The 25,520-nt window shown below is 54.2% G+C and overlaps 1 protein-coding gene and 1 long non-coding RNA gene across 4 annotated transcripts in view; one reads left to right on the forward strand and one right to left on the reverse strand.

The window, feature by feature from the left end:
• On the reverse strand, positions 1-10,236 carry ALX3 (ALX homeobox 3). Its single transcript, XM_018045887.1, has 4 exons — positions 9,877-10,236; positions 4,505-4,821; positions 1,540-1,668; positions 1-1,160 (listed from the first exon to the last, which is right to left on the reverse strand). The coding sequence occupies exons 1-4, from the start codon at positions 10,151-10,153 to the stop codon at positions 852-854; spliced, it is 1,032 nt and encodes a 343-aa protein (XP_017901376.1). The 5' UTR covers positions 10,154-10,236; the 3' UTR covers positions 1-851.
• The window catches only part of LOC102187445, a 26,497-nt gene continuing 10,823 nt past the window's right edge, over positions 9,847-25,520 (forward strand). For 2 of the 3 annotated variants that reach the window (XR_001917849.1, XR_001917848.1), the window contains exons 1-2: positions 9,847-9,940; positions 13,837-14,038. This is a non-coding gene — a long non-coding RNA (uncharacterized LOC102187445). Of the gene's footprint in view, positions 9,941-12,428; positions 12,500-13,836; positions 14,039-25,520 lie in introns of all 3 variants that reach the window. The other variant, XR_001917850.1, reaches the window with a different exon arrangement.

Here is a 25,520-nt window from a genome sequence, read left to right on the forward strand (position 1 = left end):
TAAAAATACTGCCACCTTTATTATTATGCTGGGCAGCACATTTTTTTACAAAAGTATCTTTACCAAAGTGGGGTTTAGAATCTCAAGGGCTGAGTCTGGGGAAATCTGTTTTATTCTTACCAACATCCAATGAGTAAACCAAGGGAGCCTGTGATTTCCAAGGCATTTCTGTGGCCTGATCTCATGGAAGAGAATTCAAATACTGGTGTTTCTGGTGGAATTTCTGCCCCTTGGAAGGGGAAGAGGTCTCCACAGCATGTTGCAGGAGGGGCCACAGGACACGAGGAGAGGTGGTGGAGCGGGGAGAAGGGGCGCCTTCTACACTGCCCTCCAGTTTCCAGGCCTTTGTCAGCACCAGACCCTGGGTGCACACCCCCCTGTGGTGGTAGGCCATCTGCGTGGTTGTACGAGACTGATCTCCTCTAAGTGGCAAGGAACGCCTAGTTCAACCTGTTTCATCCTCCCATTTTCCTGCATTCCCTGAATGAGGTGCCAGTTGTTTCAGCTGGAGGGTTGACAGTTTGAAGGAAGGCTGAAGGAAGTAGGGCAGTATCTTTTTCCCTCCTGCCCAGAGTTTGGGGGAGGGGACCCAGTGTGTGGCAGGAAGAGTCCTACCTGCTTTGAAGCCCCCTTTCTCCTGGGCAGCCTCGCCTTATTCTAACAGGAAAGATTCTGTAGCTCGTTCCCTGCGGAAGCCTGAGGGTCCCAGCTGCTCTGCCGGGGCCTCCAGGAACCTTCTGGGCTTGGAGGCAGAGGTGCGTCCTCTCTGGCATCCAGGCCGGGGTGGGGTAGGAGCAGCTGGGAGCAGAAACGGGGTTGGGCAGCTCAAGTCTGCATGTCCACGAGACAGATCATGTGGTCCAGTTCAGCAGGCTGGGCGGCTCCTTGGGCTTCACCCTGAGTGAGATGAGGCTTGGAGACTTATAGTCGCCATCCGGAGAAGGCTCAAAGCTGTGGCCCCCTAGGGCGGGGGAGAAGCCATGGATGGAGTAGATGCCAGGGTGGGCTCCAGGAGAGGCTGGCACCCCCATGAAGCCAGCCACATTCCCATGAGGGTGGGAGTATGGAGACATGCATGCGGAGGGGACGCCCTCTGGACTCACGAGGCAAGGACCCCCAGGGCTCCCAGACCCTGAACTGGGCCACAGGGAGTTCTGCAGCTGAAAAGAGAGAAGAAGTAAGCCCATGAATCAGAAGGCCCAGGGGCCTCTCTAACCTAGAGACTCTTCTCTTGCCCTTAGGGCTCCAGAAGCAGCTTTGGAGAGAGCTTCCTCTTGGCCCAGGTCTAGAACCTACCCCCCAACACTCACAGTGACATCTCAGAAGGCCCCTGCCGTTACTTCTCACAGATTTCCAACTGCTCTACAAACATCCTTCATGAGACTGGTCAAAGCCCATCTCGCAGAGGAAGAAGTGATTCACCCACAGTCACATGGAGCCCTAAGGCTGCTCCTGGTCTCCCTGGGGCCACAGCTTACCCTCTGGCTGGCTTTCCCACAGAACTGCCAGGCCCTGAGTCTGGGTGGGGAGAGGTCTCACCTGGGGATGGCTGTCGGTTCGGGGCAGCATGGAGATGTCATAGGCAGACGTGAAGGGGTTCCGCCCCTCCTGGATCTTCCCATAACGCTCACGCTTCCGCCACTTGGCTCTGCGGTTCTGAAACCAGACCTGGGGACAGGTTGGGAGAGGTTGAGAAGGTGACAAAGCAGCCACGAGGCGTGGAGCCCGCTGGGGAGAGAGCTGATGGCTGTATCCTCCTGTGGGTGGTGGGGAGCTGGCTCCAGGCTGGTGACTCTGAATTGCAGGAACTTACAAGTTCACATCATTCTCAGGGCCTGGGATGGGGCCTAAAAGAAGCCCAAACCCAGAGAGGTTTACTGGCCCTGTGGGCCCTCCCCTGCTCCCCAGGCTGAGTCAGACTGGTTCTCCAGTCTGGCTGTGTCTGGTAAGGGTAGTGTTGGGATCTGTGGCCTCAGAGCCCCGGGGCAAGTACGCGTGTTGGGCTTCTAGTCTTATCTCTTTCCCAATGTCTGCACCTGAGAAATGCAGTAAGGTAACCTGAAGACCACAGCCTAAAGCCCAGCTCCTTAACATGGTCCCTTGGCACTGACCCCTGCCCCTCCCGACAGCCTCGTCTCCTGTCGGGCAACAACACTCAGTTCTTCCTAGTGGCCTCTCACCCCAGCTGCGTCTGAAACACTGCTATCTGGCTCCTCCTGCCTTTGCCTAGGTTTTTCCAGCTTGCACTACCCACCCCCCCAACACATAGCTTTGAGCTGGGCACCCTCTCCTGGGCTTCCTGAAAAGCCCAGCATAGCTCTCATGATACTCATCGCACCCTACTGCCGCCATCGGTTTTGGAAGCTCTTCCCCAGCCGCCCTCACGCGCTGGCAGGTGAGGGCGGCTCACCTGTGTGCCGCCCACGTAGCTGGCTGGATTCGTCACCTGGCCGTGCTCTGTGTGTGCCGGTGCGCATGCCAAGCTCTAGGCTAGATACCGGCACTATCGAAACCAAACCAAGCACATTCTCCTGCTTTCCAGGGATTCCACTGGGAGCCACAACAAAAGGAGTTGCATGTGTGTGTAAGTAACCCTGCCTGAGTCCCTCACTCCCCACACCCCCTCTCACTCAGGGAGGGAAGGCCCGAGAGAGCTAAGAAGTTGGGCATACTCCCGGCCCTTAACCCAGGTTGCAGATCCCAGAGCAGGCCTGGGTCAAGGCTAGGGAGGGCCCACTACCGGTTCCTCCTTGCTCCTTAATTTGCTCTCCCTCCCCTGCAGTCCATGGGGGTGCAAAGAGTTGGACAAGACTGAGCAACTGAGCAACAACAACCTCTGCAGACAGATGGAGGAGCCTGGATCTGCTGATCACTTTTCGTGTAATTCTTCCCTGTCACCACCCGCTCTCCCCTCTGAGCTCTGAACCTGCCCCCTGCACTGTCCCGTGGGTGGTCCCCTTACTCCTCCCAACGAGGCGGGGTCTATGGGTGGTGTCATGCTCCTCTCAAGCATCACTGCACTTGGGCCTCAGTCATCATGGAAGCTTCTGGACTAGGTCTGGGGGCCTGTGGCCATCCCTCCACCCCTTTAGGGTTGAAAAGGCCTAGAAGGGCAGTGGGGAAAGTGTGTACTGCCTCCCCAAAGCACTTCCATGGGGGCAGCTATTCAGAGCATCCCCCGCCATGATCCCCACTGAGGCTTGCTGGGCTGTCTGGAGATGTGACATTTGGACTTCCACAGCTTATGTGATCTGGGGTTATCTCGAAAGCTGGGCCTCTTACCCTGATGGTCCCATGCCCTGAGGATCCCTGGGGAACAGTTCTGAAAGTCTGTTTTGGGGGCTACCTGGTAGGAACATGGAAGCAGGAAGACCCAGCAGAATAGAGTCCTATGTTGAATTCAACTGAAGGGCATTCTCTGCTAGGCTGCAGTTGGCCTCTTTATAGGCTGACTGCTGGTTCCCATATTCCCTGCCTCAGGCCCTCCTCCCCTCCCTCTGGAGGGGCCCCCACCCAGGCTGTGATAAGCATGAGCTCTGCCCTGGGTCCACTGGGACAGGGAATCTCCTTTGCTTAGAGGTCACCTCCTCGCCTTTCCCAGGAAGCCCAAACCCAACCCTTCTCCTGGGGCCTCCAGCTTGGCATCAGGGAGCCTGCTGCGTATCAAGCAGGTTCAGAGCAAGGCAGCAATGACCATCTTCCTCTTGGGCCAGACTCGTGTTGAAGCCCCCTTTTCTGTCCCCACCTCCTGCTCACCACCTTCATGCTCTTTCTCACTCCCAGCACGCGTTGGACATGGATTCCCTTCCCTTCTCTCTTTCCCAGCATCCCTCTGTCCTCCCGCCCCATCCACACAGGCTGGGCTCCACCCAAGTGAAGCTGGCGACAGCTCCATCCAGCCCCAGGGCCTGATCTCTGTTGGGAAGAGTTTGTTGCTGTGGGCAGGGGCTTCCCGCCAGGCTCTCCCAGCCATGGTCTGGGAATTGGCAAGACAGGTCACTGGCTCAGGCTGGCTTTAAGCACCACTGATCCTGAGACCCCGGGCAGGGACCCTCCCCATTCTGGGCAGCTACCCTGGGAGCGGCACTGAGACATGTTTAGCATTTCACATCTTCTAAAATGCTGTCACACCTGTGATCCTCCAAGATACTCCTCCTCATGTGGTAGTACTATCATTCTCTTTTCCTAAATTGGGAAACCAAGACTGTGACATGCCCCAAGTCACCTGGTCAGCTAGTAAGTGGCAAAGTTAGGACACACATAGGTCTTTTGACTCCAGGAGGCTGTCACCCTCATCCCATACAGGAGCCTCAACTTGGGCTGCGAGCCTGTGGCTGCAGATGAGCTGGGCGTAGAGGGGAGCCCAAGAGGGCTGACCAGGGGCAGGCGTGGGGAAGGGCAATGCTGTGGTGCCAGCGTCCACCTTTCCTGGCCCCCGTGTGGCCTGGCTCACGGTCTAGGTTGTCAAGGCAGCCAGGGAGCCCTGTGGCCGAGGTGCCCTCACCTGTACTCGGGCCTCGGTCAGATCCGTGCGCAGAGCCAGCTGTTCCCGGGCATATACATCAGGGTAGTGGGTTTTCTGGAAGACTTTCTCCAGTTCCTCCAGCTGGAACGTGCTGAAGGTCGTGCGGTTCCGGCGCTTCTTGCTCTTGTTCTTGGCCACCTCCATGGAGTTGGGGAGTCCCGGGGACAGAGGGACACGCAGGCTGGCCAGGCAGGGGCCTGGGGAGCCTGGCAAGTTAGAGGTCCCGTCTCGGGGGCCCCCTCGGCAGTCCAAGGGCAGCTGGGGGAAGCTGGCAGCTTTGGAGGCCTTCTCCTCAGCTGCAATGGAAAACACAAAAAGGAGGATGGAAACCGAACCAGGGGGTTTTGTGGGTGGAATGGAGGGAGGGGGAAGAACGTTGACGCTTCAGTCCCCGCCTCCCCCTTCCTTTTTCCTCCGTCCTCCCAGCAGCCACCCTTCAAGGGAGCCTGGCATTCGGAGGCCTGCCTGCTGAGCCTACAGCTGGGGAGGGGGCCCTGGGGAACCATGTGCTCTGTGGTCTGGGCGGATCTGCTGGGGCCGGAGGGGGTTCATTTCGGGGAAGCGCTCTGTGGTGGTGCATCCCACAGGGTGTGGAGGTGCCAGGATTGATGCCACAGCAGGGCCAAGCCCAGGGGTGGGAGGAGAGGGTAGGGATGCCCCTGCCCCTGCCTCCTTAGCCCTGACTGCAGGCCTTGGCTCCTGTACCCTCATGCCCAGGCCTCTGCTCCAGGACCAGACAAGGATGCCTTATTCTCTGAACCCCCAGTCTCGCGACAGTATCAAATCCTCCTGTCCTGGGGTAGAAAGGGCAAAGAAGCTTCAAGAGGGATTGTCAGATTCTTCATAAGATATTGATGTTTGGGCATGCACTGAAGCTCCAGCCTTAGGGAGCAGGAGACAGGTGACAGGCTACTCTCGGAGAGGGAGAGGTGGGGAACAGTGGGGAACAGCATAGCCTCAGAGCCTATCATTCTTGTTGTCGTCTATCCCCACTCCCTGGGAGTCTCTGACTCCCCCATTGCCCATGATTAACCAGCAGCCCCACTCTGACGTGCTCATCCTCATTTGGGAAGCTTGGTGGAGCTCCACCACGACGGAGTATGGTGGAAAAATAGGTCACCCTGATCACCCCGCCCTCTCCCTCTGGCAAGGACCCCCAGCAGCGTCGCCATGAAATCTCTTCTCAACAGTCCTCTGGGATGTCAGCAGCGACGCCACACAGACGCCCAACTGATTCACACAGCCCCTTCCCTGGCCCCAGGCCCATCTCCAGTGGGGGCTTGGCCCCCAGGAAGCCCAGGAAGCTGGCACCAAGAGGCAGTTTCTTTCCCAGGACTTGGTGTTGGCTCACTAAAGTGGGGAGGGGCAGGAGAGAAAAGACTGAGAGATAGGATCAAAGAGATGGGTTCTGGAGCTCTGGATCTGATGCGTCCCTGTCTCCTTGTGGAGGACAAGTTGGGTGAGGTTCACCCCCTCCCTGCTCCCCATAGCTGGAAGGTGGTGAGTGACCTCCCAGGACTCCCCAGGCTGTGAAAAAAGCTATGCTTCACGAAATGTGTCCTGGAGGCCGGGGAGAGTCAGGTAGGGCCTGCCCTTGGGCTAGGCCTAGTGACAACCCAGACACTTCGTTCACGATTCAGGTGGAGCACGGGTGGGGAAACTGCTTCAGTCCTGGGCGATACATTTGGTTCTAGTGGTAGTTCCACCAGGTAGGACCTAAGGAAGGACGACTCAATGGTAGTTTGAACCAGATAATTTTAAGTGGTCAGGAAGACCAAGGGGACTGGGAGGGGCACCATACACACTGCAGGGTGGAGAGGGAGGGGTCTTGGTATCTCAGATTCAGAGGGAGGGATGGCTGGACTCCAGGCAGAACAGGGTGAGGGTGGCTCAGGGATGGGGGTCAGAGGAGCTCTGATGTCCCTGCAGAGGGCTCCCCAAAGCTCCAGGGCTTGCTCAGCTCTCACCTGGCCCTCAGTGTCTGTCTCGATAGGATATGCCCAGATTGGAAGGGATCAGTCCTGGGGCTCCAGGACTTGCCTTCCTGACCTTAAGCCACCCACCTACCAGGGATGAAAATGTAGCAAGCCTTCTCAGAATAGCTACCCCCCAAAAGAGCCAAGCTGGCTGGCCTCTGCTGGCCTCCCGGGACTGCCCATTCTGCAGCCCTCCCAGACGACCACAGAACCTCTCCCCTCCTCAGTGCCACTGCCCTGAAACCTCCATCTGCCCAGAGGACTCCAGCGTGAGGCCAGAGAATTCCCTCTGGGGACAGGGGCTTGCGTCACAGAACACCAAGCAGCCTCCTGAGAAGCAAGGCCCGGAAGAGAAAAGAGGTGGAGATGGGCTAAATGGAGGGCAATGGTCAAGGAAAGGCAGAGCGGGAACAGAGGCCGGTAGTCTGAGCTTGTCATGGGAATGATGCACTGTAAGCCCGGAGTACATTCAAAGTGTGCACGGGCTCTGTACAGGAGTCACTTGTACCTACTGGGGCCACCGGGAGATTAAGAGGGTAGTGCCCCTGTTGGAGACTGGAAGCCTGGAGCCCAGTACTGAGGTGCCGGGTGGCCTGCACAGCCAGTCTGTCGGCCTGAACGACAAGAGTCAGGAAGAGCATCAGCAGAGCTCGGTCCCTCACTTCCTTCTCTCCAGTGCACTCTCCCACCCACGGTCCTGCTAGCGACTGACTGGAAGCCATGGCTGCTTGGAAGCCGCACAACTCGGGCTGCCTATAGGGAGCCGCGCTGTCCTCCATGGATGGCGTCCACGATGCCGCCGCAGGACCAGCTAGCCGGCTTTCAGGCTTTCAGCTTTCGCAGGAAAGCTTACTCCCCGCGTGCTCCTGCGCAAGAGACCCGCAGAGGTCTCTGAAGCCTGAGGTTCCCCAGCTCGGCTGAAGATCCGAAGCCGGTGTAGACCTACACGCGGTTTGGAAACACCCAGTGGGGCCTTGGGGCTCTCCTGAGAGGTTTCCAATCTTGCTCTAGTCTTAGCGGGGCTGACGACTGGGTACTCAAGAATTCTTAAGTCCGAGGCCGGCCCAGCAAGCGCGGCCAGCCGGGTTAGCCGGCTCAGGGCTTCCGCGGCAGAGCGCGTTTTGAGATCAAGAAGCCAAACTAGAGGACAGACTGGAAGGGCCCCGGCAAAACAGTGGGGGACGGCCAGGCACCTCTCTGGCCCGCTGAGCAGCCACTTGCTGAGGGCGCGAAGGCTGCTGGCACTGCCCCGATACTACCGCGGTCCAGACCCGGGCTGCGCGCTTTCCGCAAACGGCGGCCACGGGCTGGAGAGGAGCGCGGTGCGCCGGCTTTCGAGCGCTCAATTAAGGGCCTCGCCGGGATCGCGCAAAAGAGGGGGCACAGCTGCTCGCTCATGGTCTAAACTGGAAACGCTCTGAGCTTGTTATTTTAAAAGCCGAGAAATTAGGTGGGTTCTCCCTTTTGACCAACATTTCCCACCAACCAGACTGCACGGCCCGGATTCCCCGGGCCGTCTCTCCCTAGCAGCCCGTCTCTACAGCAGGGACGCAAGCCACCCGCCCACCAGCCGAGTTCCGGCTAGGGCACCGGGGAGGCCACTGGCGGCCGGGGGCTCTACCCAGTTTCGGCTCGCATCCGCCGCGCCTCCTTTTCGTTCGGTCTGTCCTCTGCCCAACTCGCACGGTTAATTTCCCTCTCCTGCTTGTTCCCATTTTGCTGTTTCCTGCACTTTTAGGATGCCTCTTTTACTTCATATCGTCTGCTGCTTCTCTCTTCGTCCATTCCCTTCCTCTCCATTTACCCTCTTCCTTCGATCCTCCTCCGCTTTTTTTTCGTTCGTTCTTCATTTCTTTCCGTTCTGCCCAGTTCGCTGACCGCCTTTTACCTTTCTCTCTTTCCTCTCTCCACTGTTGTTTTGTCGAATTTCCTTTTCCCTCTTTTTGGTTGTTTACACTTTTTGGGTTTTTTCCCCCACGCATTTCGTTGTTGACACCGTCGCGGTCACTAGATTCCTCCTCGCCGCTCTTTCTGCTCCAGCGCTCTCAGCAGTTTGCTTGGCGCCGGGGTCGGTCGCGATCCCGGCTGTCCGTCTGTGATTCATCGTGCCCAGCAGGGACGCTGAGCCGCAGGGTGCGTCCTGCCGAACGCGGCGCGTCGAGCCAGGCCAGGTACCTGTGTCCCGGGCGGTGCTCACGGCGCTGCGCGGCCGCCGCCGTCTGGCTGGGATCAGAGGAGCCAGGCCAACTGCTTCTCATTAAGTCCCAACTGTGGTTTTTATCAGGAGAGCCTCTTTCAAAGGGCACAGACACGAAGCTCCGCGGACTCGCTCATTTCCTCCACTGACCCCCACACACCTCCCTGCTCTCCCTTACACGTTCTCACCGCCCCGACTGGGCGAAGGCCGGAGCTGCCTGGCCACTCAGCAGAGGCCCGCGAGGCGCCAGCGGGGCAGAGGCGAGTTGGGAGGCGATCTCGAAGGATTCAGCTCCGGGCCTAAGCTTCGGGATGTGGCAGCAAATATGAGGCGGGCGCGGGCACCGACACTTCCACAGGTCAGCTGGTGCAGCGGCAGCCGCGGGGTTGGGTTCAGGCCCGCTTAGGCGCGCTCTTTGGAGACCGCACGGTCCAACTGGCGTTAGCGCCCAGGGCATCAGCCCAGGAGCAGCCCAAGGCACCCAGAGCTTAGGCTCACTCCCGACGGCCCCGCCGTGATCATCCAGCGTGAGGAAGCCAAGACTGCTAGAAGGGCGGCCATCGCCGTGCATACGACGGAGAGGCCAGGTTAGTCTGGGAAATAAGAACACAGTTATTCTGATCTGAGAATGGCCCGGGACTGCCTCAACAACCGCGGCCACTGTACCGAGCGCCTTAAGGCGCAGACAGCAGCGCCTCTCTCGGGGGAGGCCAGGCCGCAACCTCCCTCGGCTGAGTCCGGCGTGGCCACTGTAGATCGGGGCCACTCTCAGAGCCGCCAGACACAAAAGCCGCGCTTCTCTCCCCGCACCGGGGCCAAGAGTTAAGCCTGGCTCCCGGGCCTCGGCGTCAGTTCCCGCCCAACTCCGGCAAGGCACGATCTCTGCTTCCCGGTTCCGGCCGTCTTCCGGCCCAACGGGGCCCGGGGCCGTCGCCACTCCAGCCTCCCTGGACCTCCCGCCTCCCTTTCCCGCCGCCAGAGGCACGCGTGGCTCTGCCTCCCCGCACAGCGCTACCTTTCGCCCAGTGCGGACCACCTCCGGTCCGGCTTCAGAGAGAGCCGTGCCGAGGGGCGAGAGAGGCAGAAACTTCTGAAATAGGCGACCGGGAGAGGGAAGCGGGGAGGCCCCGGCGGGCCCGGGGTGTGAAGAGGGAGAGCGCCCCCGCGCCGCGCGTTACCTTCCTCGGGGCTCTCGTAGAAGTGGCCGCCGTTGAGCGCCGGGCCGGGCCCGAGGTCCTGCAGGTACTTGGCGGGCGGCTTGGCCGGCTCCGGGAGGTAGGGCTCCAGGGGCCCGCAGGCCGGAAAGCGGGTCAGCCGCGGGCCGCGGGGTGGCGCGGGGTGCAGGTGAGGCGCGGCGGCGGGGGTTCCCTGGGGGCCCGGAGGCTCGTCCCCGGCGGCCGCGTAGGGGCCAGGCCCGGGCCCCACGCCGAAAGGCGCGCAGCGCTCCGGGTCCATGCCGGCTCGGGGCGCACAGGCCGCCGGGGGCTCCGGGGCTCGCGCTGCCCGCGCGGCCTGTGAGCGCCCGCCAAGGGGGAGGGACCTGGGCGCGGGGGCGCGGAGCCCCCGGGAGCGGCGCGCGCCGCAGGGGGTGGGGGCGGGGGGGGGCGCAGAGGAGGGGGCCGCACTCTGACTTAATGCTGGAACCATCCACGTCACGTGCAGCCCCGCGCGGGTTAACCCCTCGGAGCCCGGTAGCCCCCTGGTTCACTCCAGTCCCGGCACCAGAAACAGTGGGAGAAGGGGAGGAAGCCACCCCCTCTCTCGAGGGTAGAGTCCCTTTTGTCTGTGCGTCTTGGCGAGACCCTTGTTTAGAGCAGCGCTGGCCCAGATACCCGGCCCGGAGGCTCTTGACTCTGGAGGGTGAGACACTTCAGGGTAGAGACCCCATCCACGCCCAACAAATCCTTTTAGGTCCGGTCTCCTGACTTTTAGTCTGGGATAATGGCCAGGGAACAGGTAGGGGCTGGGCTGGGACGTTTACTCTCTTTACTGGGAGTTGGAAAAACTTGGCCTTCAGCAAAAACACCTCCGTTATAGAGATATCTTGTTTTTTCTCCAGGTGAGGAGTCATTGCTGTGTGGAAACAGCTCTAATCTGGTAATGGGTGCTGGGGGCTGGGAGCAGGGTGTGATAATTAATTAGCTGTGGGGCCTTGAACTAGTCACTTAGAGTCCTCATCTGCCTGTGGACATTGGACAGTCAGTCTTCTGAGTCTATATATATTCCTGGTGAGTTTCAGAAGCAGAGGCAGGGGCAGAGAAGACAGCTGGGCTGCAGAGGCATCTCAGGACTGAACAGAGTCCACCAGAGGTTACCTTAGGAGCAGGTGGAGGAGTTCCTAGCGGGTTTTGTGTTTGAACAACAGGCATGGAGTGAATGCCTTTTAATGGGCGAATGATCTGAAAGTGCCTAGGGACCGCCTGGAGAGGGGCTGTCTGCAGCTCAGACCTTGGGTGCTGTTACCCCAGACCTGCCACTTTAAAAGGACAAAGTAGGACCATGTCATCTAATAGCTGGGTCTCCCTAGCCAAGAGGAAGCCCAGGACTAGGGCAGTAACTTAGAATTTTTTAAAAGTGAAACAACCTCCACCTTACCTAAGATCTGGGAAGAAATACCTGTGGGCCCTAGAACCCTGCTCACTTTTGCGGACTGAGAAGTCCCTAGTTCTGGGTCACACAGTTTTTTATTTTCACTGCCTCCAGAGATTAGCAAGAAGGATGGGGAGTCCAACATCATTTGTATTTCATTTGAATTCTCAATTTTTAAAGGAATCCAAGGGGCCTGGTGTGAACACCTCCCTCTTCCGCTGGGGGCTTAAAGGGGGTTTCTTGGCTGTCCTCAGCCAGAGTTGGGCTGTAAATCAAGGGCAGACAGGAACCAGAAGCCTTGCATCTCACAAGTAGTCATTAAGCCATTATTAAACATACCATAACTTCTCTGAAGCCTTATTGGTTTAAACACCACATTGGAGGCATTATGGCCATTAGGGCCCCTAATCACAGACTGCAGACTGGAGTAGTGAGATGGGAGCACCTGGAGCTGCTATTTCCAGCCAAGAGGGAGGCTTAGCTTGGAATTAAGCTTCCTCTTTGGCCTTACCAGGGGCATCCATTCTCTAGGATCCAGTGGATCCCAGCTCTGGGCGGCCAACTTGTATTGATCACTTTTGCCCATTCATAGGGGTTTTTCAATAGATATTGAGTTAGTAAATCAACTTACCTCAGTTTAGAAAATAATAGTTATTGGGTTAGGGCTGTAGATATTGTTGACTTTTTTCAGGAGCATGTTTATGTCAATTCAGGACACGTTTTCTGTCCAACAAAGTAATCAAGTAGCTTACTGTGGAAGACGAAAGTATGACAGAAGAACATCATCAACAGTCTAAACAGGGCAGCCAAATTTAAGTGCCAAGTGTTTTGCCTCCAAGGATAACCTTTCTGAACCTCAGTTTACTCATCATAAATGTGGGCCCTACCCATGAACAAGGAATATTTGAGGAACACTTATTTGATGGATGTGATGAACTGTGTTCATTTAAGAGATTTTTATTATCATTAAGAGATCCAGAAACTGCAGCCAGATTTCTGGGCTACATCACTGAATTGGTGGAAGGCTCCATAGGCTCAGATGGAAGGTTCTATGATTGGGAGCTGAGCAGAGAGACCTAGGTACCCACACTCTTTTCCAAACCCAGAAATTCCTTCTCCCTTTCTCCCCCTCTTTGAACAGAACCAATTTCCATGCTGAGATGGTGTTCCCAATTGAACCGAGGTGGCAGGAAATCCCAGAGTCCATTTAAGGTGGGTCAGATAGATAGGGTTGCCCCTCTGGCAAGGTTTTCTTCCAGGACCATGCAAAAGAGTTCTTAAAGGGGCCCTTCCTGCTCCCTCTTAGACACCACTAGTGCACACTCATCTTTATCCATATGTGGTCTGGCCAGTCTGATGGGGCAGGAGCATAGAAAAAACAAAAATGTAACCTCAGAGTTTCAAGGTTTTCTTTCTTAGGAGAGCTGAGAAATCATGAAGTATCATAGGGGACCTCATTTTACAAATAAAAACAATAGCTAACACAGGTAGTGTCATATAGTGTGCCAGGCACTGACTAACGTATTCTCTATTGATTTACTTGACCCTCATGACAACCCCAGGAAGGAGACACAATTATTATCCATATTATCAGAGAGAGACTGAGGCCACAGAAGGGTGCCGTTTGTCCAAGTGCATATCAGTGGCAGATTGAAAATTTACGCTCAGGCCCATGGTTCCCACCCGCTATTTCTCAGTTGTTCTTCAGTGAACATAACAAAACTGGAACCATTAGTTGCACACCTCCTTCTCCCAAGGGAAGGTCAGGACTTCCTTTTTTTAATGGATTTTTTTTGGCTGTGCCGGGTCTTATTCGCGGCACACAGGCTTTCCCTAGTTGCAGCGCACAGTCTTCTCCTGTGCACAGGGGCTTCTCTAGCTGTGGTGCTCAGGCTCCGGCTCCGTAGTTGTGACATGTGGGCTAGTTGCCCTGCAGCACTTGGGATCTTAAGTCCCCCGACCAGAGATCAGACCTGCATCCCCTGCATTAGAACGTGGATTCTTAACCACTGGACCACCAGGGAGGTCTCAGCACTTCTTCCTGATGCAATTTGAGGCCAAAGTGGATGGAAACAGAGTTGGTCCAAGATGGAGCCATATTGCTGCCTTTCTGATCACCAAATGACAGTTTATTGAGACTTGCCATGCCCAGCTGTTGGTGGTTGGGACAGTAGGTGGGGGGGTGGGGGGTTTCTGCTAAGCTGAGACCAAACGAAACAGCATCTAACACCTGAGAGGTTTTATGACCCACCAACACAGCCAGATGTGGGGCAGAGTTTTAAGAGAATTAGTGAGTTCACCATTCGTGCTGTTTAATAACCAGTTGAATTATAATAGCATTATGTCACTGATAGAGTGTCCAGAGACTCAGTGAGATGAGCTGAAAGGATGATCCAGATAATTCTGGGTCCTATCTTTAAAAAAAGAAGGAAAAGAAAAATTGCTCCACCTGCTGAGAAAAACTACTTTTAAAGTGGACATGATGCTTACTGGCTATTTCTAGGCAACTGTTTTACACTGGCTGATTGTTTCATTCATTCATTTAATAGGAGGACCTACTCTGTGACAGGCATTTGCTGGCAGTGGGATACAGCAGAGAGCAAGACAGACGTGACCCCTGCCACATGTCAACTTTGCTGGAATGGAAATATCTCCTCCACAATGAAAAAAAAAAAATCATCATTTGGATGTGAATCAAAATGGAATCTGGTCTCCAGAACAGAACTCCTGGCCTCTAGCCTCAACTTCAAGGTTGGTTCTTGAATTGAGCATTGGTCCCAACTTCAGCTTTCTTTCTCTTTCTGCCTGCCCTCAGCCTGTGCCACACGAAGGTGAATGTGCCCCTTTATCTCCCAGGGGATGTCCAAGAGCAGTCAGAACAACAGGAAAGATGGAACCTCAGATCTGACATTTCTTTGACATACAAAACTTCCTTCCAGACAGGAAAAACTCAGTTGCTTTCTCTTTTTTTTCTTTGAAGGCAAGACAGTCAATATTACTCTTGTCCTGTTTAGACTTTGAAATCCTAAATTGATCCCTATGAAAATTCTGGGATGGGGAGCCCACGTAGATTGTTTCTCATTAGTGACATTCTTCCTGGAAGGTCAGACTAAGGAATGGTAAATAAACCTTTAGATCCGGTACTTCCCCCTCACCCATGATATTTAAAAGAAAGAAAAGAAGGCGGGTGGGGGAAGCAGCAGCTTTGTGCTGTGGATACCCAGGATCCTTGGCTGTCATTCTGACAACCCAGGCTGAAGTCTATGCTTTGGGATAAAATTTTTGGAAAGTTAGGGAGCTACTTTTTTCTCTTCTGTTGATTTGATCTCTTTCAATAGGAGAACCAGTTAACTTGTGTGTACCTCAGTTTCTTCCCCAGAAGAAGGAGGGGAGTGAGTCTGTAGTTCAGCTTTTCTGGAATGAATGGGTTCACAGAGATGTTTCTTGAGCCTGAGTCCCGCCAACCCCAAACTTGTATTTCTCTGCTCATTTTCTCCACCCACCCTCCTCGGGCTCGGGCTGGTATAGGGGCAGGGGCCAGAGAGGCAGAGCTTCATCTGGGATGTGGCAGTGCCCTGCAGGCCAGGTTTGCCCTGACATCTGCCTTGGTGTTACAGTAAATGTGTTCTGTGGCAAGTGCTGCCTTGGACCAAGAGAAGTTATTTTGTGGGAGAGTTTTTCATGAACTCTTTCTTGGTATGAAACAGAAGGGGGCCGGTTTAGACCTCTTGGCAGACTTTGATCAATTGATTTTATTCATTCGTTTGTTCATCAGGCATTTATTGAATGCCTGCCATGTGCCAGAGAGTGGGGCCACACAGCGGGAATAGACTCCGGATGCAGACCATTTATTCTCAGGGCTTTTCCACTCTAGCAGGAGACACAGAGCAACAGGCAGGTATCCAGCAGGGCGTGTTGTTCTGAGGCAGGAGAGCACAGGGGGCTGTTGGGGTCATGAGATGGGCACCGCCTTGGGCTGGAGGCAGCTGCCAAGGAACACTTTCAGGATGAATCTTGAAAGTTGAAGGAGGGTCAGCCAGAGGAAGGTGTATGGAGGTGGCAGGGAGGGAAGGCATTCCAGAAAGACAGCCCAGAGGTGAGAAAGAGGAAGCCAAGTTTGGGGAACTTGGATTTGTTGAATATTGCTGGAGCCTAGGCAAGAAGAGAGTTTGGGGTAGGGTGGGAGGAAGACAGACAAAGGTAGAGAAGTCCACAGGAGTCAAGGGAAGCTCTCGGAAGGCAGGCTGGCGCCACAGGTGTCCACCCCCAGCACCTGCCAAGCCCAGCTCCAAGCACTGGATTTGCTCATGGGCGCCGTGGAGGAGGGAGCCTCAGGCCTGAGAAGTCTCCCTATGCTAAGTGGGAAGCCACACCCAGAGGGCGGATATGAAGAAAACATGAAAACAGTTGCAACTAAAAGCACATCTGCTCGCCGCCGGAGCCATGAGGTGCAGCGCTGAGCAGAGGAGCTGTGGGATGTGGGCGGGCGGGTGGTCTGCAGGGCCTCTGGGGGCCAGGCTGTTACCGGGAATGCTGGTCAGGGCACCTCTTGAACTCATTTCAGCAGGAAATCCATTGGTTCCAGAGTGTAGATTCCAGATTTGTTATTTTACAGGGCTAACAAGTATGTAATTATCACATTTGGGGCCCTTCAAAGGAAATGCAAACACACACCACTGAACCCCCTTAGAAATGTGCGTGGGACCCATCCCAGAGTTCTGGATGGAGCTCACCACCATGTCACACAGAAGTACACTCCAGCCCAGGGTCTGCTCCTCTGTTGGCAGAAGAGAATACGAAGACTGGGCCTAAACCTCATAAGAGACTGGGAGAAAAGCAAGTGAAGAGGGTGGAAGGGCTCTACCAGCCCCTTCTGAAGTCTCTTGAGAAGGAGAGGGAGCGGAATGGGTTATAATAGTAGGATCCACTCAAAGGTCACCTACAATGTGCTGGTGAAACACCATCTCATATCTTCTTTATTGTGTTATAAGGTGGATATTAATATTCCCATTTTACAGAATGGAGAAGCTGAGATTGGTTTGTATATTAGTTATCTAAGGCTGCACAAGAAATCACCCCAAAACTTAGTGGCTTAAAATAGCAATAGTCAGTGTGATTGTGGGTCAGAGATTCAGGAGCACGTTGGCTGAATGGTCTGTCTTGGGAGTATCTCAGGACCCCAAATCAGACAGTGGTCATTCTATGGAGGATTTGCTTCCAAGGTGGCCCTTGCACATCACTGGCAGTTTGGTGTTGACTGTTCATGAAGGCCTGAATTCTTCCCCATGTGAGCCTTTTCACGTGGCTGCTGCAAGCAGCCTTCAAAACCTGGCAGCTGGCTTGTCCCACAGAGAATGAGCCAAGAGACCAAGGTGGAAACTGAGGTGCTGTTTATGACCCAGCCTCAGAACTCACACAGCATTACTGCTGCCATATTTTACTCGGCACACAATTCAGTCCTGAGTTTGTATAGGAGAGAATTCCACCATGTGGCTCCTTGGGCCACTGTTGGGGCTGCACTGATGGGTTAAAAAGGAGACCTGATGAGGGGTGGGGGTATTATATTAGCTATGACTGATAAGCATTGTTGTATGGCACAAACCAGACTTCCCTGGTGGCTCAGACAGTAAAGCGTCTGCCTACAATGCAGGAGACCTGGTTTCAATCCCTGGGTGGGGAAGATCCCCTGGAGAAGGAAATGGAAACCCACTCCACTATTCTTGCCTGGAGAATCCCATGGATGGAGGAGTCTGGTAGGCTACAGTCCATGGGGTCGCAAAGAGTCCGACACGACTGAGCGACTTCACTTTCACTTTCATGGCAGAAACCAACACAACATTCTAAAGCAATTATATTCCAATTTTAAAAAAAGAAGGGGACCTGGAGGGGCATGACGGGGTGCCTGGCAGGCAAGTGGCAAAGCCCACTGGGCAGTGAGAGCCACACTGCCTGTCCTGAGGGAGACAGGGGAGATCCCCAAATGGGGCAACACTTGTTTTATGTACCCCAAGTGTTCAGCTGTCACAGCAGGCAAACTCCTAGGGGACTCCCTCAGTACACTGAGCTGATCTCAGGCTCCATGGGGGCTCTTTGTTCACATGGGTGAAGGAAGGAAGCAGACTCACCTTTAACATGAGAAGAGAATTCACTTTCCCTATTTGCCTTGCGGTCGGTTGGGCAGAGGAACTCTGGTCTTACACCTTGCACTGAGTGACGGGGAGAAAGATGGTGTTGAGAGCCGATTGTGAGGTAGGTCTGAACCAGGGAGGTCTACATTTTAAAATTTCATATAATCTTCTCCAGAGGTAGCTATTATTATTTATACTTCACAAATGAGACTCAGGAAAATGAAGCAAGTTGCCCAAGGTGTCACATACTTCCTAAATGACAGAACCAGGCAGGTAGCCTGGTCAGCTTGCACCACCTCCAACAGGTGTGCTACCTGAGTCCTGGCAGACAGGCAAGGGCTGCATCTGCCCCCAGCCACTCAGTGAAACTGAGTGTTCAGTGAGGCAGATACTGTGCTGGGCAGAACTGCGGGATGCAGAGGCATCCCCGCTCCAAGCCTGGGCAGATCCTCCTTACGGAATTTTTTTCTCCTGGGGAGACACGTGAACAATATTCAGTCCTCTAAGATGACCACTAAGGGTGAGACAGGTTGAGGAACAGATGTAGCAGGGAGGGGCTGGTGCCCTCTGAGGTCACTTCCAGGTGCAGAAGGACGCCACTGGGCAGTCATGAGCACATCAGCACTGAGCCCTGGATTCCCAACCGCACACCTTGAGTACCAGCACACAGGACCATTCCCCCTTGCAGGGAATCCTGGGAGGTCTCCAAGCAGCCTGAGAAAATGGGAGGGGCCGGGAAATTGTGGGCTGATGGAGAAGGGGGCAGCTAGCTGCTGAGTCTGGGTCAAGTGGGTAGGCATTTCCAGGCACGAGGAGCTCAGCTGCCCCCTGCAGGGGGTTTGTGAAGGAGGAATAGACATGACAACAGCTAGGCTGGGTGGGACCAGAGGGTGGCACATGTGCAATACAGAGCCTACTTTGTTTTGGGCAACGAGGAGAGTATGGAGAGGCACTTGGAGCAGGGCCTGACCCATCGCAAGTGATCAATGTATTAATATTATTATTGTTGTTGTTATTTAGTGGGAGAATGAGAGGTGTGCTTTAGGAATATAATTTTGGTAGCTTGAGCAGAATAAAAATAGTATGGTGGTATCTGGCTCCCCAGGTGGCTCTAGTGGTAAAGAACCCACTTGCCAATGCAGGAGACGAAAGAGATGCAGGTTCGATCCCTGGGTTGGGAAGATCCCCTGGAGGAGGAAATGGAAACCCACTCCAGTATTCTTGCCTGGAGAATCCCATGAACAGAGGAGCCCGGTAGTCTACAGTCCATAGGGTCACAAAGAGTCGGACTGAAGCAACTGAGCACGCATGCACAATGATGGTACCTAAAATTTATTGAGCACTTATGATGGGCCACTTTTTTTTTTAATATTTATTTATTTGGCTGCATCGGGTCTTAGCTGTGGCGTGCAGGCTCTTTCTTTGAGGCTCATAGACTCTCCAGTTGTGGCACTTAGGCTCCAGAGCACGGGCTCAATAGTTGTGGTGCACGGGCTTAGTTGCTCTGAGGCATGTGGGGTCTTCGTTCCCTGACCAGGGATTGAACCAAGGCAGATTCTTAACCACTGGACCACCAGGGAAGCCAGTCTAATTCTTTGTGAGGAGGTAGCATCATTTCCCCAGGGACATGGGAGAAGGGGACAAGACAGTGTATAGGACAGTGGTCCAGGCACGAGGTGTCAAAGATGCGACAGGATGTGGCCGAGGAAATGAAGAGGGATGGCCAAAAGTGAAAAAAGTGTTAGTCGCTCGGTCGTGTCCGACTTTGTGTGATCCCAGCCCGCCTGGCTCCTCTGTCCATGGGATTCTCCAGGCAAGAGTACTGGAGTTGGTAGCCATTCTTTTCTCCAGGGGATCTTCCCAACTGAGGGATTGAACCCAGGTCTCCTGCAATGCAGGCAGATTCTTCATCATCTGAACCACCATGGAGGAATGGCTGAAGGGAAGAGGTATTAATATTTAGTGGGAAGGAATGACCCGACTTATTGCCACATTGGGGGTGGGGTGTATGGATGACCTGCAGCCCAGATAACGGGGGCTGCAGAGACCAGGCACAGAGGCATGGCTTCAGAGGACATTTTGAACCCTGAGCCAGATTTCCATCGTGAAAGGGGTTCTTCACTTAGCACATATTGTCAACTGTAAAGCCAGGGCGTCTGCAAAGTTCCTGTTGGAATTTGGGGAGATCCTTAAGAGGCAGAGCAGGGAGGGCACCAAGTGAACTTCCAGGCTCTGGAAGCTCATGATCAGTGCCATCCTGGCGACAGCACAGGGCATACCAGGTGCTGAGTGGGCCCTCTTGCTCTTCAGATAGCCCTGGCTGGTAGGCCTCAGGTAGGTGGGGGGCTATAGGTAGGGAGCCTAGCCCTGGAGTAGGCATGATTTCTGGGAAGCCAGCAGGATGCTTGGAGTGGGTGGTGGTCGGGGGGAGAGCAGCGAAGACCTCATTCTGAGTCAGCCTGTGGAAGGTATGAAACCTTTGTCCTTTAAGTGGGTGGAGAGGGCCCGAGTCCTCAGCTGCAGGGGAGGTGGGTCCTTCCACAGAGCTCCCAAACTTTGGGATTGAGATGACAGCAATGATTTTAGAAGAAGCTTTGTCCTTTGAGGGTGAGGGCGCCATGGCAGGCCTGGAGAAGGGGCGACTGGGGTGGGGCGCAGGGCTGTTAGTCTGCTGTGGGCTTCTGAGGCTCTGCTCGTGGAGAATGAGCAGAGCGCATGCATGTGCGGAGTATATCTGGCTGGGTCTCCTGATTCAGGAAGATGCCTCTGAGCCCTGCGGCTGCTTTGGGGGGCCCCTTGCAGCATGAGTAGGCAGGAATTTTGTGGGGTCCTCTCAGGGGAGGGTATATGTAACCACACACAGACCCCAGGGCGTCTGGGAAAGGGAGTTCTGTAGGCACATTCACACCAGATCCATTGGACAAAGAGACCGGATATTTTGCTGTTTGATAAACTTCGTAAAACAGTGCAGCTGAGTGATTTTGCTGCTGCCTGAATGGAAGTATTCTAAGAACCCATGCCAAGAAGATAAATAAGGCTGCGGCTCCAGGAGGGGAGCTGAAACAAATGTGCAGCAGAGAGGTACATCAAAGTAAAACTAGCTCTCCTGACGACCCGGCTCTGCATGTGACGGGGTATGTGCGTGTGTGCGGGTGTGTGGCGGACCAAGTGTTTGGCAGACACTAGGCTACATCGAGGGGCCTGAAGATGTACCCTGGGCTCTTGCCAGCCCCTCTGAAGGCAGCCCTGTACACAATAGGCCTGCTTGACATTTAAGCAGGATTAGGCCCAGCCCTGCCTGGTACAAAGGGAAAGCAGTGTTAGCCACTGCTGGAGATTCAGGCCCTACAGCCAGCCAGCTGGGGTTAATTCAGACTGGAATATGTGTAGTGAGAGGACTGGGATCCTTCAGTGGGCAGGGGCACCAGTCCCTATTGGCCAGTGAAAGATTTATTCTGCACTGATGACAGGGGGTACAAGCTCGAGTGTAAAAACATCAGCCCCTCTCATATGTGGCTCCAAAATCCTCAGGGCTTGATGGGGCAGACGCAGGAGCATGGAGATGGAAGAGTGTGTTAGATCTGGATGGAAGTTTAAATATCATCTAGTCCAAAGGTTCTCAAAGTATGGGTCTCAGGCCAACAGCAGTAACATCTAGGAACTTGTGAAACAGGCAGGTTGTTGGTGATCCCCGAGACCTACTAAGTCAGAAACTCTTAGGGTAGGGCCAGCAATTTTTAATTGTGTGTGTGTGTGTGTGTGTGTGTGTGTGTGTGTTTTCTGGGTGATATCGATGCCATCTAAAGCTTGAGAATCACCAGTCGATATCTAGGCTGTCATCTTCATTTACACAGGAGGGAACTGAGGCCTAAAGAGGGAATCTTTGCCGGGAGCAGAGAGCCAATTAGGACATGACCACTTTCCCCCTCACCCATATGGTCTCAGCTATTTATTTTACAAACAACACAGGGGGATTTTAATAAGTTTTTTTCTTAGAGGCAATTGTTATGTGTTTATGTATTTTCCATTTGTTAATAAACTATTTAGATCAGCAGTGTCGCTGGAGCCCAAACCATGGGGTTATTGGTTGTAAAGCTCGGGCTCCGGGAAGTGGACTCTCCTTCCAGTTCGGCCCCAAGTCCAGGCAGCGGAGCCCTATTCCTGCTGCTGCCCTCGGGGCACCAGCACCTTCTTCCTCGGTCTGTCCCCAGTTGCTCTCTCTGTAAATGCACCACCAGCCCCATAGGCTCCCTCTGTGTCTGGATGTTTTGGTCCATAATCCCTCCCTCAATTTGCTGGGCCAAGCGAGGGTGGACGTGGTGGGATTAGTTTCACCCACTGGCCTCCTCTGCCTTCCTGAGAAGACCTGCCTCTCCTTCCGGCGCTCACTGTGGGCCCAGCATGTTTCCAATATTGCATCAGTGTTTTCCCCAACGGAGAAACGCTTTAATGGGGCAGATTTGTTCTCTGTACGGGAAACATGTGGGCCCATGTCAGATGCTGTGGAGCGAGTTGCCCTCCACCTCAGCCATCTGAGGTCTCCTCTCGGGGGTTTCCGTCCCTGAGCCCAGGAGAAGGGCAGTTTCCTAGATCTGGTGGTAATGAGGACGAGACTTTGGGGTGAGTAACTCTTCTAAGAGAGCAGAACCACGATAGTAGGTTTACATCAGCCCAATTCCTGGGACATTCATACAAGAATTCAGTTGTGGTCTGAATTTCCTAGGAGAAGAGGAAGGAAACAGTTTGCTTTGTCTGTTGTAAACTGGACCTGACTGAAGGATCTTAAATGGGAGTGGGTTGGGGTAGGAAGAGAGTAGCCCACTCCCTCCTCTAAAGGCCTAGATGGCAACAGTTGGCAAGAGGGTGAGGGGAGAAAGCCTAGGACAGAGCAGAGTCTCTGGCCCCAAACCTTAATAAACTAAGTCCCTGTCCTCCTGGGAACTTTCTTTTTCTGAGCCTGGCATTCTTTCTGAAGCCCTGAAATCTCTAAAGCTGGCATTTCTCACCTTCAGGGAGCTGTGACACCCTGGGATGTTTTATTTAATCCATCAGCCTTCTCTTCTGCTTTTCCTGCCAATTGGGGGGGTCCATAACCTGCAGTTAAATAATTAAAGTTAATTAAAGGTTTATTTCATTTTGAGCATTTCACAAAGCCCTGGAGATAATTGGAGTTTCCCTCCAGTGTTGCAAAACCAGGTTTGGAAATCTCAGATTGAGAGGTCATTGGGTAACGGATGATGGAGACAAAGGAGAAAAGAGGGAAAAATGTAGGGGGTGGGTGCATGGAGAGAGAGACAGAACCTTTTGTTTCTACTGGGTCTCCTGTCTGGGCTAGAGGGCTCTAGTCGGTTTAACAGAGTGATTCAGTCCCCAAATGGTTGATTCCATTCTGATGTACCGGAACAGAGTCAGAAAAAGACACAGCCGAAGAGAGACGGAGACAGAGGCTCCCAGGGTCCTCCACCCAGCCACTGACAGTATCATCCCAGAAAGAGACCTCTATTCTTGACTCCCTCGCCCCGCGCCCCAACCACAAGGATTTGAGGAAAGCCCCTCTTTACAAATGCGAAGTCTGCTGATTTGAATTAGGCTCCTGAAAACTCGCCTCCTGCCCCCGGAAGATTTATTTTATTAAGTGGTCCACACCTGAAAGTAATTGAGCCTCTCGGCATGGGTACCGGGGCTGCGGAGGGAGACCGGAGTTGCAGCGGCGGCGCCCAGTTCCTGCCGGTCTCCGGGCTCTGCGCCCCTCCGAGCCTTGGTCTCTCCGCGGCGCCTCAATTCTGCTCGGCCTTCCGCGCCGGCGTTGCTCATGAAGAGAGCGGTCTGGCGTGCGAGTGGGGGAAGGAGGGATACGTGGGGCGATCAGGAATTGCATGTGGATGTGGGTAGGTGGCTACGTCCAGCGTTGCCCTCGCACCGCCATGTCACCTCTGGGCCCGCCGACCTCGGTGCTCGTCCGGCCGACTCCGGTGCTCGTCCAGCCCGCGTACCCTCGCCAGCCCTTAGCTCTGGCACAGGAGGCCCCGCCCAAAATGGGAATAAGAGAGAGATCGAAATAGATAAAAGCATTCAAAATTTAATGTCAACATCAAATCTCTATAAAACCAGATCAAAGAGAACGGGCGCTTGGTTTCTTCCCGGATCACCCGCGGCCTTGAGGCTCAGGGGGACCCCTCCGCCGGGGGTCGAGCCTCCTGTTGCCCGGCGCCTTCTCTCCAGCCGGGGCCGAGGATTCCAGCACCTCAGCCTGGGGCCTGAGCCCAGCTGGTGCGCTCGCCAGCGGAACCCGCCCGGCGCCCGTGAACTTGGGGCCTGGTGAACTAACGGCTTGACCGCAGTGCGGCCAGGCTCTCCGGGAGCAGAGGTGGAGGCGGTGGGCCGAGAAAACGCGCGAGCCGGGAGCGCTGCGCACGGGGGCCCGTGACGGACAGACGGCACGACCGGCGGGTGGCGGACCGGAGGGTGGGTGCCGCCTGCCCCGAACCCGCCGCTACGGCTCGTGTCCCGCTCTCATCCGGGCCGCAGGCCGTGGTGAGCAGCCCAGCAGCGAATTGCGGCTTCCCGTCTGTTGTGCGCAACAGGCTTCGCCGGCTCCCGCGCCTTGCCGGGGTTCCTGCGGCGCGGACCGTGCGCTTGCTTTCGTTTTCTTCTGTCCTTTCTCTATCCCGTTCTTTCATAAACACGTATGTGTTTCCCTTTGCGCCTCCGAAACGATTCTTAGAAGGTGAATGACTATATGGAGCTTTCTTCTTGTGCTTGGTCACAGATGAATTTTGCAGGGCGGAATGAAACTCTCGGTGTTTCCAAAGAGACGTGCGAATTGAGCTCTTTTCTAATTACAAACCTGCGATCTCACAGAACCTTCAAGGTTACGACCGCAAGAAACATGAATGAAGATAAACCCTCAAATCTTGAGAATAAATATGGAGAACTTTATTAGTAGCAAAATCATCGTCTCTTTCTCTCACTCCACATAAAAAAGAATTGTAAATTACCGAGGTTCTCTGCCTGTATCAGTTTTATGTGCTGTAGCATTCCACCCCTCCGGACATAAATTTCCATGTCTGCAGAGCCTGCTCATAGGTAAAACCACATGTCCATTTTGAGTGCCTGTGTATGCTGGCACAGGGCACAGTAATCTTGCCGCTATGGACAGTTCATGGTGATGGAGGTTGAGACTAATGTCTTTCGATGGGCATGCATAGAGGGCTATTTATATTTAGACACCTGGGAGAAATACCTGGGATTCATAATGGTAAATATACTAGCCAAAGAGGATTTCCTTTCATATGTAGCCTGAAAGTACAAGAAATCCTCAAGGGAAAAAGGCAGAAAAATTCAATAGAGGCTGAAGAAAAGTTTTTTCTGCTGTGGAAGAAAGTAAAAGGAAGAGAAAGATCGAAAGGGAGAAAAAGAAAGAAAGAAGACAAAATGTAAAGAGATGCAGTGCTGAGAGGCAAACTGGATGGAAATTCGCAACAAAGGGATGGGAATGTCACAAAAGACAGACCATGAGAGAGAAACAGAGGAAAGGGAGAGGAAGAACACTGTTAGGACAAGAAATGTCTAAAGAAAGATGGAAGGAGAGACAGACAGATGGAAGGAGAAAGAGTGGGCACAAAAAGAGGTAGAAGAAAGGCATCAAGAAGGATGAAGAGACAAAGAGCGGAGCCCAGAATGGGGGTGGGGTGGGGTGAGGTGGAGTGGGGTGGGGCGGGGAGAAGAAGATAGAAGCCCTGGAAGCTGGGAGCCTTCCCAGGGCCTCACTTCTCAGATTTCCTCAACACAAGGGAAATCCAGGGAAGCCTTTGTGGGCGCGGTTTGTTTGCTCCAGACCCGGATCTGATGATGCCGTTGATTTGGTTTTTAAACAGTGGGTTTGCAGCCTTCTGGGCTGGGGCAGGGGTCTGCTAGCCATCCTTAAACCTTCAGGTTGGATTGAATTTCGGCCACTTTGATGGTCCTGTAATCGTCTCCCAGTTTTCCAATTTCCAATCCCCTCCACCCGGCTGGGGGTTGAAAAGGGACTTTAAAGATGCCTTTGATAACGTCTCACAGTTACATATTTCCATAACAATTTTCTTTACCAGATTGTTAAGTCT

The sequence above is a fragment of the Capra hircus genome, chromosome 3 (assembly GCF_001704415.2).
Source record: "Capra hircus breed San Clemente chromosome 3, ASM170441v1, whole genome shotgun sequence".
Lineage (NCBI taxonomy): Eukaryota > Metazoa > Chordata > Mammalia > Artiodactyla > Bovidae > Capra > Capra hircus.